At 48.3% G+C, this 13,896-nt stretch overlaps 1 protein-coding gene across 1 annotated transcript in view; it reads left to right on the forward strand.

Annotated features, from left to right (window-relative positions):
• Positions 1-1,693: 1,693 nt before the first annotated feature.
• SBSPON (somatomedin B and thrombospondin type 1 domain containing) overlaps positions 1,694-13,896 on the forward strand; it is a 29,797-nt gene continuing 17,594 nt past the window's right edge. The window contains exons 1-2 of the mRNA XM_012936086.2: positions 1,694-1,992; positions 13,129-13,323. Coding sequence (XP_012791540.2) covers positions 1,776-1,992; positions 13,129-13,323 — 412 coding nt within the window. The 5' untranslated portion in view covers positions 1,694-1,775. The remainder of the gene's footprint in view (positions 1,993-13,128; positions 13,324-13,896) is intronic.

Genomic DNA, 13,896 nt, shown 5'->3' on the forward strand with positions numbered 1-13,896 from the left:
GATACATAGATCCTTTTCCTTGATATTTTTTCTAGAATAATACCAGATTCTTATGGCATTATAGAATAAGTTTCTAGCTTAAGGCATTCCATAAATCAGACAACCTTAGGGAAGGAGTAGGGCGTAAATTACCTGAATGAGTTAGTACAAAGCTCATAAAACCTAGAATACAGGTAAAAGACAGAGTGTATAATTTGCTGACAACACTATTTAGTATCAATGACTAAGAAGTAGAGATCTAAAAATAAAGTATATGTTATTTAAATTGCAAAAGTGATTTACTTAAGGAGGAAAAAATGATTCCAACCCCAAAATTTATTTGTGTGAATAATCATGTCTTTTCCCCAGGACAATAAAAAAAGAGAATCCATTCTACAACTGATCAGACTTAGTTATTAAAGATCATAAGTTGTAATTTTTTTTCCTTTTTGGTTTGTGAGCCATACACCACAGCTCAAGGGTTACTCATGGATTCACCGGGGGTTGTTCCTGGCAGTGCCAGGGGACCAAGACCCTGGTTGGTGCCAAGGCCAACCTTCGCGTGCCTTCTTCATGCAAAGCATAAGTTGCTTCCAGGTAGTAATTCTTAGGCATTTCAATCGTTTTATTTCACAAGTTCCTGGTTTACTTCCTATTTGATTATTGTGTTTGGGGGTTTTTGTTTGTTTGTTTTGCTTTTTTGCTTTGCATTTATGACTTTTATGGTAAAATATTTTTAAACTTTAAAAAAAATTTCTGAAGAATACAGGACAGTTTTCTGTAAGTCGTTAGAGAAAAAGGGGGGGAGATCATATTTGAAACTAATTAGATCTCTTAGATTCACAGAGAGTGTTTTCTGTGCCTGGTTTCCCACAAGGATCAATGGTTTAAATGATTTAAGGATATAAGATAAAATAAAACTTCCAGGATAATTTTTGGCTAACAAAAAAGTGTTGCGGGGGGCGGAAAAATCTATTTGGAGAGGAGGAGAGAAGAAAAAATACGTGTGTGTGTGTGTGTGTGTGTGTGTGTGTGTGTGTTTTATATACACAGACACATACCAACTTAGGCAAGCACTTTATTAAAGCGGATGTTATTTCGTTTACAATTAAGCTGGATTTCTTTTGGGAAATGTACTTTAGAGCAGAGCACTGTTCCTATACTATTTATCTTTGCCTTCGCAATCATTAATTGCCTCTTAAAGTGAAGCAGAGAGCAGTTTTCCCGGGGCAGGGAGAAAAGGGGGCGCTTTGGGCCATGTGTGCTGCTCTCTGGGCTGCTTCTGGGCTCCCCGGGACCCGGCTTTAGGGGTATAGTCAGGGTGACCTGGACACTGGCTGCCCATCAGATGTCCTCGCTCGGGCGACCGTGCCCTCCGCTAAAGAAACCCTCGACGTCAGGAAGCAGGAAACGGGGTGTCCCCGGAGTGGCAGCTGACCGGCCCCGCGGCTGCCCGCGCCGCTGGGACGCCCCCGCCCCCGCCCAGCACCTGCTTCTCTGCACCCTCCCGGGGACACCGGGCGGGCTTGGGGGGCGTCGGGGGCGCGCGGACTCCCCGAGGGGAGGGCTCAGGGGTCCAGAGCGCCGATCGCCGGGCGCCCCGAGCCCCCCACGCGGGGCAGGGGCCTCCGCCGCACCCACCCGCCTGGGTGGGGAGGGGCGGCGCGGAGGGCGGGGGCCGGCGCGGGGCAGGGCCGGGCGGGCTGCACGTCGCCGGCCGCTGGCGCTCGGGCCGCCGCTCTGTGCCGCGCTCCGCACTCGGCCCGCAGCTGTGCAGTGCCCGGTGCGGACTGGCCATGGGCGGCCTGTGGATGGCGCTGCTGTGCGCGCTGGCAGGGCTGGTGCCCGGGGCCCGGGGCGGCTGCTTGGAGAGGGGACGCTGCTGCCCCGGCCGTGACCCCACCTGCTTCGTCCAGGGCTGGAGGCAGGACAGGGTCTTCGGGAAGTGCTACTGCGACCAGGAGTGCCACCTCATCGGGGACTGCTGCTTCGACTACGACAGGGCGTGCCCAGGTGGGTGGCGGGGCCCGGGGTGGAGCACTTACCTTGAGCCCGAGGTCAGGGGGTGGGGGATCCCCGCAACCCAGTGCTGCAACCTATCTGGTGCCAGGGGTTCTTCAACCTGGCCTGTCCAACCTCCTATCCGACCCACCCTTTCTCCAAGCCCCTCGCCCAGTTACGCATGACTCTTGCATTCTAGAACCTTGCAGTCCTTTCCATTAGCGGACAACCAGCTCCCTTATACGAAGGCCCTCCAGACCTCAATGATACAGATACCCCATCCTAGGGTCCTAACCTCGCCGTCCTGGTATCCCCAACTCCGTCTATCCTGAAGCCTTCCAGCGCCTTCTGTCCAGATGAAACCCAGATCTTCCATCCTCGGGCGCCTGGCCCCTTCATCTATCTGGGGGTCTCCAAGCCTCTCCATCTAGACACAGAGCCGGGGTGGAGGGGCTGAAACCCTCATCCCCCTCCACCTGTGCTAGATGAACTCTACCTTAGAGAATTCTGTCTTAGGGCCGGAGGCTGCTTACCCCGCTGGGTGAGTGCTTTGAAAGCTGGAAGTTGGGGCGGCAACATCCTTGGCACCATGAGGACTGACCCCCTAGCTCTGAGCTGGGAGAAGGCCCTCAGTCTGTGGCCCCCAAACCAAGTCTAGCTAATAACTAAGGTCCTCAAGCCAACGACCCCTGGAGACAGGAACTGACACCTGCGGGGCAGTACCCACATGTCAGCCTCCACTGCTGTCATTCAGAGGGATTTTTAGAATCTGGTAAGGGTAGATGCGGGGGAGAAGGAGCCCTTTTCGCACTTGGTGCCTAGAACTTGTTCTGGGAGGCTACTTTCTCCTTGGAGAAAGAGTTCTTTGAGACGGTGTAGTCTTCTTCTCGGGACACCAGCATTGAGCATCTCTCAAAGGGAGGTGTCTGTCTTCTTGGAATTCAAAATATCTCTCGTGCCCCCTGGGGTATGTGGGGAGAGGGCATTGGGCAGGCCGGGAGGTATCAAATTACGTAGCCTGGGGAGGTAGCATGCCCTATAGACACTCTGATTTCAGGGACCCCCCATTATGTCTTCATCATGCTGACCCCTTAAGGCCAGTCTTTTCCGTGTTTAAATTTCTCATAGTCCCTGGTAAGGGCTCCATAGATGGTGTGATTAAATCAAAAGATATAGGAAGAAATGATGCGTGTAGTCGTGAGGAATGATGGGTGCTGATGGGTGCATGAGGGAAATAGAAGTGACCCCGAGCACAGGGTCAATCACATCACTCCAAACCCCACACATAGGAGAGGGGTTGGCCTCAAGTTCTGAGTGGGACTCTCAGTATGTTCTGGGTAAGCTGCTTGGGGGGGCCTGAACAAAGGAGCCCTCCCTGCTTCTCTGTTGCTGAAAGAGGCCGCCAATACCACTGAAAGAACACAGTTGGAAAACATTAAGAATTTTTGATGCTGGACAAAAGCTAATCATTTACTTGTGAATACTGATCTTTTGGATAAAGTTCCTTTCTGTTTGTTTTTTTTTTCTTCAAGGGCAGGGTGTTTCCTACTAAAACAAGGCAAAGAGTAAGTTAGGAAATGCAGCAACCTGGGGTCTGGGGTCCTCTCCCTACCAACAACCTCCCCCCACCCCCCAACACACACCGCCCCATCTAAGTGTCTGTGTAGGCCAGAGACATTGTTTGATGCATAAGGCACTCACTTTGCAAGGTGGTTGGCCTGGTTCAGTCTCCAGCACTGCCCAAGGCCCCCCCAGCATAGGGTACCACTGGATGTGAGCCAAATCCCAAACCACCTCCCTCTTCCTACAGAAAAACGAAATGCCTGTTTGTCTATTACCTATTTCTTTCCGACAAAGCTTCACTATGGCGGAATCTCTGTCCAGTCAGGGTTTGCTTGCATTTTATTATTGGGTGGAGGGGGACTCCCAAGCAGTGCTCAGCCATGGGTGTGTGTGGGGGGGGGCCTCCCAGTGATACTTCATCAACTAGACTGGATGCTTCAAAGCTCAGACAAAGCGCTGCTCAGGCCCAAGGTGTCGGGGACCTCCAGGCACCATGGGAGGTGCTGGGGATTCATCAAACTCCCCCAGCACGTGCACCGGCCCCCAGAACTATCTCACAGGCCCTGATATCCTCTAGAGGCAAACACAGATCTCCCGAGTCCAGAGCCTGTGAGTCACTGTGCACAGAGATTCAAAGGTGAGCATGGAGTGTGAGTCCTGGAGGATTACAGTTGAGCAGGAAAGCACACGCAGACTCCAGTGCAACAGGCTTAGTGCCCAAATAAGGGAGGCAGGAGGCCAGAGAAGGGAACACTCAGAGCACCCAGAGAACGCATGAAGATTTCCCCAAGGAAGTGAAGGGAATGGGTGAGTGTTCTCGGAGTGGGGGGGCATGAGAGTGTTTCTGACAGAAAAGTGAAGCCAGTAAAGTTCAGAGTCACCTACAGGTGTTAATTTATTTTTTATTTTTTATTATTATTATTTTTTTTGCATGTCAGATATTAGGCTAAGCCCAGAGGTGCCACCAGGGAGTTGAACAATGACATTCTTAGCTGTGGAGTTCCCACCCAGGAAAGAGATAGAGGGAAAAACAGGCAAGTGTCATGAGAGGAAGTAGCTTTCTAGAGGGGCCATCTGTGTTGGAAGGAGGCTCAAAATCTTCAGGGTCCTTTTGGGTCAAAAACACCCCTTGTTTTCAATCCAGGAGGTAGAAATACTGAGACAAAAAGTCTCTCATTTCAGAGTGCAAATGTATCAGGGAAGGAGAGAAGCTTTCCAGCTCAGGGAAGAACTCAAGCAAAATAACAGTAACCTGGTACCTGGGAATGGCAAACAAAGGGAGCCCTGCCAGAAAAAGACTGGGCGTCCGTCCGGGAGAGTTTTACAAGGAGCCTGAGGTGCCTTTCCCTGGGGATGGAGTGGGACACACAGGCCTCGGTGGGAACAGAGGCTCCTTCCTGGTACGGAGTTTCTCAGGAGGGCACACTCAGAGGCAATTGGAAGTTGACCACTTGACCAGAGGGTGCCTCTTCTCACCTCAGCAGAGGGTGGACGTGAAAGGCAGAAGAGAGAGACGCCTCGTCTCCTCAGCCTGTGCTGAGTCTGGAGTCTGGGAGAAGGTGTGCGGGGCTGGTGTTAGGGTTTGACTCAGTGGGCTGTCATTGCTCAAGTCGGCTGAATGTGAGCTCACTCCGAGCCACAGCTGCTGGCCTCCAGCTCTGCAGCCGCGAGCACTGTGCCAGGCTATTATTTATTCGGAGATAAGTCAAGGTTCAGCCGCTTAGAGCCTCAGGTCACTCGTTATAAATAGAATCATTCGGCCTCTTGGCCTCTGTTCCTTCCCCATTGCTGTGCTAGATGTTGATACCACCTTTCAAAGGCCTTTGATTTTATTTTTCAAGGGCCCTCAATGTGAATGAAAACTATAACTGTGTAAAATGAACAGAATATGACTGTGTACACCTTACTTCTTTCTGATCTTTTTCATCTTGATAAACAACTTCTGTATTTTTCTGCTGTGGCTAAGAGAAAAAATACAACTTTCTCTTTCTAAGTAGATACCATTTTTTTTTATTTATTTTTAACTCACTGAAAATGAAAATTAGTTAGAATGGCTAGACTGTTCCATGAAAGTCTGTTCTGAAATGAATTCTCCGGGAGATCTTGAGATAATTAGTATGGGGCTCAGTGCCAGGAATTTATCTTCATCTTGATCTTCATCATCATCATCATCATCATCATCATCATCATCATCATCATCACCACTACCATCACCACCACCCAAAAATGAACAGAATTTTTTTCATTGGTTGTGCCAGGGGTCTGGAAAGGTAAAGCTGAGGGACAGATCCAAGTGATCCAGCTCTAGAAGAACTTCTTTGAAGTCTTGCCTAGAGCATTTGCTTTGCATGTGATCCAGGTTTGATCCCTGACATTTTATATGGTCCCCTAAGCCCTACCAGGAGTGATCCCTGAGTGCCGAGCAGGAGTAAGCCCTGAGCACCACTGGGTGTGGCCCCCAAACAAAAACAATAGAAGTCTTGCTGAGCAAACTTATAACAGCGAATTCCTCCACTAGTACCTAGAATGTGCTTTCTAACATCATGGAAATACAGCAGTAGATCTTTGATGAGCAACTTATGAAAGAAAACTTCAACCTAAGTGAACTAGGACGGAATCAAGCTGGTCTCTTCTCCAAGATCTATAGGAACTCTAAGAAATAAACTGGCCCAAATCTGCAGGCATCTTATATGGAAGAAGGGGCACGGAGTGCAATGCTTGAAAAGAGGGACTTCAAAACCCCTCCAGAAGAAGGATATCACAAACAGTGCTGAAGTAGAGAGCTGAGGCTTTGTTGGTATCAGAGTGCCCAGGGGTGACAGCATGTGGCTTCTCGGCCTTTGTCTCATCAGCAAAATGGAGCTGGTGCCAGTTTCAACCTGACTTGACTTCTCAGGATTTGGTTGCAGCCTTGGGTGTGCCATCCAGAGGGGACACTTGTCAAGACTTCCTTAGCACTTGCTCAGTGCCAGGCCCTTGCCTATGGCACAGTTCTTTTTATTTATTATTATTATTATTAATGAATCACCATTACAGATTTACATATTTTCGTGCTTGTGTTTCAGTCATACAATGCTCGAGTACCCATCCCTCCACCAGTGCCCATTCTCCTCCACTGATGATCCCAGTATCCCTCCCAAACCCCCCATCCCATTTCCCTCACCCCACCCCACCTCTGTGGCAGGGTATTCCCTTTTGTTCTCTCTCTCTTTTTGGGTGTTGTGTTTTGCAATGAAGGTATTGGGTGGCCATCATGTTCAATCTATAGTCTACTTTCAGCATGCCTCTCCCATCCCGAGTGGGTCCTCCAACCACACTTTAGTTGGTGTTCCCTTCTCTCTCTGTGCTGCCTTTTCCCCCAGCATGTGAGGCTGGCTTCCCGCAGAATGTGAGGCTGGCTTCCAAGCACAGTTCTAACCTAACTACACTCTCATGATATCCTGACTTTGATCTTGATTCACAGATAAAGTAACCAGGACAGTGAGAGGCTAGGCAAGTTGTCCAAAATCATGCTATCAATAGAGATGCTGCAAGATTTGAATCCCAGCACTCCATACCTCAGCCTACACATCAGAACAAGATTGCTTTTACTGCTCTAGACAAATTAGGGCTAATGAAAGTAGGTCCTAGAGAAATGTTCATAGAGTGAGCACATTCCCTGTTTGTTTCTCAAGGACCAAAAATGTGTCTTGGGATCAGAGATAAAGTACAGGAGTAAAGTGCTTGTCTTGCATGAGGCAGACCTCAGTTTGATCCCTTACAACATCTCTGGAGTACCACCAAGAGTGATCCCTAAACACAAAGCCAGGAGTAAGCCCTGAGCTCCACTCAGTGTACCTCAAACATCACCCCACCCCCCAAAAAAGGGTGTCCTGTTCCTCTTTGGAATCTCAATGGGTGTCTGGTACTGCTTGATAACATTTGTCAAAACATGAGCAGTCAGATCACCTCAGGATGTTATCTGTGGCTTCATCTGTGGCTTCAAAGGGCACTGTCATCTGGGGTGTATTCATAATTCATTTTAAAAATAACATTTTCCTTCCCTGTCCATAAAATGTGCGTGTTGCAAAATATAGAAATACGCGTAAGAAGATAACAACACACCATCCAGGAAAATCAATATTATCTTTTTGATCTGCCTGGCTTTTGTGTGTGGAGTAGGGGTGGGGGTCCCGCAGTCATGCTCGGGAGTTTATTCCGGTGATATTTAGCCAGGTTTGCTGCTCCAGTTCTTGGCTCAGTGGTGCCTAGGGCCTCTGATTGGAGGAGGCAGGAAATGCGGGATCAAACTTCAGGTCTTGCGCGAGGCATGTGCTCCCAGCCCTATGAGCCACCCCCCACTGTATTCCTTTTATTTTCTGGGTTTATAGGGTGCTTAAAATTCTCATTTCCTAAGGAAGCAGACCATGCTATTGTTTTGCTAACATTTCATGAGTATATCCAGTTAATGTCTCAAAAGAAAAAAAAACCCTCTATTATGGTTCTAATCACATGGTTTCTGAAGAGGGAAAAATGAGTTGACCGTTTTATTGGAGCTCTTTGAAGGATAAATTGGCACTTGGACATTGTGGTCACATTCAACTTCTAAATCTGTTCCAAGTTTCCTAAAAAAATAAAAAATTTACACGTGGATAGAGAAAAAAAGAAAGATGACATGAAAATGTGTCAATGTGTGTGTGTGTTTGTGTGTGCGTGTGTGTATAAAGGTGTTGGTTTTTCCCCCCTCCTCCATGGAATGTCAAAAAACACAGTTATGCATAAATAGTTCTGCTGTGAGTAAAGTGTAAAAGAATATAACTTCAGAATGAGTACGACTCTCTGAGCTTAACAACCTGAGAGAGAAAGCCCTTGATCGTGGGTGGTCTTCAAGTTTTAGGTGGCAGAGAGCCAAACAGACAGGCCCAGATTTCAACGGCTTGGGGGATGGTCTTCACTCTGTGATTAACCAAGGAGATTCTACTACCAGAGAATAAGGGCAAGACCTTACAGGAGGAAGAAAACATCCCAAGTACTCTTCGGAAAGAAAATCTCTGACAGTCAGCAAGGGGTGGTGCTCTTGGTGTTGTTGATGATATGTGTGTGTGGTGGCATCATCAAAAATAAACTGTCCTAAAGATGAGGATGGTATGCCTGGTGCTAGGTGCCCCAACTCACTGAGGCTGTGACTGGGCCTGGAGAAAACCTGTGACTTCTCTGAAGGGAAAGTGCCCAGAGGAGCGAGGGAAGGGAACAGTAAGCCCACGACAAAGAGAGATAAAAAACAAGCAGATTTTATGTCACCATCTTCTCAAATTCTTTTTTCCAGCCATGCCTGGTAGTGCTCAGGGCTCCTTCTGGCACGCACACGGTGTTGGAGACCAAACAAATGCCTTAACCCCTATAGTATTTCTTTAACCTTTAAATTTTGTTTTGTTTTGGAGGGCCACATGTGGTGTTGCTCAGGGCTAGCTCCAGGTGAGAGTGAGAGTGAAGGTGTAGACACAGGTCTGGCCACAAAGGACCCTAAGGATGGATACCAGCAGAAAGTTTGAACTTTATTCTGTTGATGAAAAACCACTGTTTTTTTTTTTTTTAAAGAGTTTTAAGGTCAGGGACAGAGTGTAAAGGGCAGATGCATCCCGTGCATGCAGGAGGCCTGGGTTCACTCCCCAGCAATGCATGATCCTCCAAGCACAGCCAAGGAGTGATGTCTACTCATCATACTGGGAGCAGCCCCTGGCCTTTTCACTCCTCCTTGGGCTGGAGAGATAGTACAGGGCTTAAGGCTCTTGTCTTGAATGCAGCCAACCTCAGTTCAATTCCTGGTTCAGAACTGAGCACAGAAGTAACCCTTGAGTACAGAGCCAGAAGTAAGCCCTGAGCCTTGCCAGGAGTGATCCCAAAAACAAAAATAAAAGATTTAAGGAAAATAACCACCCCTTTTTTTAAATCAGTGGTACATTTTTAAAGGTAATTGCAGTAAGTTCTGCCTGTTAGGGCGTGTGAAAATGTGCCCTACCCTTTGCCTAGTTTTATAATTGCAGCACCGAATGTACCTTCCTGTTCTGTCCCATTTGTCTTGTGATCATGGTGGGAACATCTGAGGAAGGGGAGAGTGGCTGGCACATCAGTGATCTGATCGTTCCCATCACACTGGCACCATCCATGAGCTCACTCACTCCTCAGTGAGCTGAGAGCCAGAAGGTCAAACTTAGGGGTCTAATTTATCTCTCCTCTATGTCTTCTCCTGACCCTCTCCTCCAATCCTTTACTTGGCTCTTGGTACCAACTTCCAAAAGACTTGCTAGCATTCAAACCCATTTTTTCAGGATTCAACTGCTGTGGAAACAACTTGAATATCATTTTGAATTTAAACAAAGAATAAGGCTAAAGAAAAAGCTTGTTTAGCTTCTTGGTGCTCTTTAAATCTAGATCTCTCTTCCCTAAAAGAGTTTTTATAGGGTCATGAGGTTTAGGTTTTTTGTTGTTTGACTTGGAGGCCACACAGAGTACTGTTCAGTGGCTACTCCTGGCTCTGTGCTCAGGAATCACCCCCTGGGGTGATCAGGGGATCATGTGGTGCTGGATATCAAACTTAGATCCCCTGCATGCTCTTCCCTCTGAGCCATCTCTCTCACCCCAAGAAAGAATAGTTTGATATGCTGTATACAGACGCAAAGGTGAACTCTAGAAGGAAGACAGTAGAATATTAATGGAATAGTTCAAAGGAAATGTGTGTCAAGCGGTGAATATATGACTTGTGGTAATAAATCTGCCAGAAGTTCCTGTACTTTCCCTAGCCTCCATATCCAAAAATCTCTTGTGAATCTACAAGAAATTATAATTCAAATATAATCAGAAGTTCATAGTTAATCAAGAATAGAATCATTCATATAGCATAGAATAACTAACTCAGAATATTTTGTGCAGTGTCTTTTTACATGTAAAATTCTAGTGAACTATTTATTTTTGTCTTCAAATAAGACAATAAGATGACATTGTTCAGAACATTTTGCTTGTCCTTATGGGGTGTTAAAAATCATAACTTGGAAAAACAGAATATAGGATTTTACCAAGGTCAAATCTTTTTTTTTTGTTTTTGTTTTTGGGTCACACCCGGCAATGCACAGGGGTTACTCCTGGCTCTTCACTCAGGAATTACCCCTGGCGGTGCTCAGGGGACCATATGGGATGCTGGGATTCGAACCCGGGTCGGCCGCGTGCAAGGCAAACGCCCTACCCGCTGTGCTATCGCTCCAGCCCCCAAGGTCAAATCTTGACCAATAGGAATCACAACTGATTAATTGAGTCTGTAATTTAAGGACTTTATAGATCAAACCAATTAAAAGAATTAAAGCTTGGACATAAGTGATACATGCTAAGGAAAAAACTAAGAGAAAAAATATAGTCATAGAACTATAAAATTAAAATTGAGTTATAAAAATGTGTGAAATTTGTTTTTTTTATCTTTTTGGGTCACACCTGGCAGTGCACAGGGGTTACTCCTGGCTCTGCACTCAGGAATCACCCCTGGTGGTGCTCAGGGGACCATATGGGATGCTGGGAATCAAACTCTGGTCGGCCTCGTGCAAGGCAAACACCCTACCCGCTGTGATATTGCTCCAGCTCCAAAAATGTGTGAAATTTGGGACCAGACTGATAGTACAGCAGTTGCCTTGTTTGTGGCCGGCTTATATTTGGTTCCCGGCATCCTGTATGGTATATATTTGGGTTCTGTCTTTCCCTCATGTTAACTTTTACCAATCCAAAGTTCAGGCCAAATTTCATTTCATATAACATTAACCTTTGATGTTGGTAGCACTCAGAGCTTTGTCCTGGCTATGTGCTCAGAGATTACTCCAGCTCAGGTGTGTGATACCAAAGGGTTGAACCTCGGTCAGCTGCATGCAAGACTACACCTTACCCACTGCACTATCTTTCCAGGCCCCAAGTGTAATACTAAAGTGTTATTCTAGTGCAACTCATCAGGACAAGGCTAGTTATACTCAAGGACAAAGAGATATTGGGGAAGCATTAAAGACAGAAGGAGTCTTTCTCAATCAGCTCCCAGCCTGCCCTTCTCTTTAAATGCTTTTGGATCTGTGGGCCAATTAAATCCTGGGATCACGAAAACCAAAAAGAAGGAGTCAGCATGTGCAGCCGGAAATGACCCGTGATGGGTTTCCAAAAGACGTGTGCGTGACAGATACCGGGAGCAAATGCAAATGTGGTTCATTCTTGCTTCTTAGGCTTTAACTCCAGACTTAATAATGGAGTTTGTAGATGATTGATAAAAGGATGCTTTAACACAGTTGGCAATTTTTGCACCACGGACAGATGTTCATGTTGCATGTGACCCTTTCCACGGCAGGAGTAGCCTTGTGCTGCTAAGATGTTTTCCCAAAGCATGAACCCTAAACTAGTAAGCTCTGGAAACTGGGAGCTTTCAAGCACAGAGAGAAGGCAGACAGGTCAGGAGAAGTTAAACTGCGCTCTTGGTGAAGACCGTGGAAAACAAAGCATGTGAATGATAGGAAAGAGACATTCGAGCTTTCCCCCATCTTGTTTTTCACCTGGACAGGGTTTTCACATTGTGGGAAAGGCTTAGTGTCTCCTTTCAAGGTCCATCTCCTGTTATATTCTTTCCTCATATTCAATGTCTCACCTTGAGATAATTTGATTTTAGAATTTATTATAGGTGGTGTCAGGAAGTGAACTTCATGCTTCATGCAAGAAAAATGCCTTACCACTTGGACTACCTCTCTGACCCTATTAGAGTCCTAAAAGACTTCTTATGTCTATTCTCCCCCTACTTCCCCACAATTGTGGAGGGGGGACACCTCCAAATGGTGCACTTGGTGGGGGAGAAGTCACTCCTGGGGTGGGATGTGCAGTGCCAGGGATCACAACCAGGTTGCCCGCATGCAAAGCCCGCATTCAGTTCTTTGAGCTATCTCTGTGTCCTCTTTGGGTCTTTAATGGGGAAGTGAAACCCATTAACTTCACCACTTTTACAGTGATGGCCAGGAAATGGGCTCGAGCCATTGGCCTGACCTTGGCCTGACTCTGGTACCTAGGTGCAGTCCCTACCGCTGCTGGCTCGGGCTGGCCCACCTCTAGCTCCAGTTCCAATAGTTCATGATTGTGGACACGGTAGAGAAGAAGAGAATATTCTAGAGAAGCCTAAACTAGCAGGTCCTTCCCGTGCCCTCCTAGATTCCCATTTGCTGGGATGTGGTGATCCAGGTAGGTGATAGGATTTGAGGTGGGGGCGATTTCCTCTCCAGTATCCTTCCCCCCCCTTCCCAAAGTCTGCAGTGCAGGATGGACGACTGCGACCCGAGTACCTGGGCTAGGCTGGGGAGGATCAAGTTAACATCAAGGAAGCAAAAGACCTGATCTCAGCCCGCGAGTATGAGGAAGTTCCCTGCAGGCACGGTCTCTGACTAACGCCCGTTTCTGGCTCAAACTAAACTAAGCCCAGGATCCTGGAAAATCCTCCCTTCCACCCCTTGCCACGGGTTATCAGTTGCCCATCAGGGCGGGGGAGGCGAGTGGCCCCCGGCCGCCTGACTCAGGCTGCGCGCCCTGGGTGCTGTTTTGCAGCTCGCCCGTGCGTCGTGGGAGAGTGGAGCCCCTGGAGCGGCTGCGCGGACCGGTGCAAGCCGTCGACCCGCGTCCGCAGGCGCGAGGTGCGGCAGGAGCCCCAGAACGGCGGCGAGCCCTGCCCGGCCCTGGAGGAGAGAGCCAGCTGCCTGGAGTACACGTCGCCCCAGGGCCAGGAGTGCGGGACCGTCTTTGGTACTGAGGTTTCGGGGACGGCTGCCTTGGGGGATGACTTTCCACCCCTTGGTCCCAGAAGGGGCGGGCTCGGGGTGGGGAGGGTGGTTGCGGGGGCGGGGAGGGAAAGTTCCTGGCGCTGCAGGGAGTGGGGTGGGCCGGGCTGCCCCGTGCAGATAGGGAGCTCGGGAAATGCTTGGTAAAGGAATCAGCGGCGCCCAGCTGTACAAATGTCCCCCGCCCCACCCTCTCCCGGGTGTTTCGTAACCGAGGCCCCTGCTCACTGCGCCCTGCTGGCTCCGGAGGGCTCCTGCAGCGGCTGCTCGCCCCTGCGGCGGCCCCCGAGGACTTGGGGTAAGGCGACAGTATTCCACACGGATGCAGAGTGCCCTGTAAGCTGGGCTCTGTGCCACTGCCGCTCGTCGCTACGGCGTGGAGAGGCTCCTGCATCTTGGAATGTCAGACTGAAAACACCTGCCTCCTCTTTCTCCTTTTCTGCCTCTTCCTTCTTTCTTTTTCCTTTCCCCCCTTTTTTCTTTTTTCCTTCTCCTTCTTTCTTTCCCTTTCTCCTTCTTTCCTCTCCTTCCTTAGTCT

Source organism: Sorex araneus, chromosome 2 (genome assembly GCF_027595985.1).
Source record: "Sorex araneus isolate mSorAra2 chromosome 2, mSorAra2.pri, whole genome shotgun sequence".
Taxonomy (NCBI): Eukaryota; Metazoa; Chordata; class Mammalia; order Eulipotyphla; family Soricidae; genus Sorex; species Sorex araneus.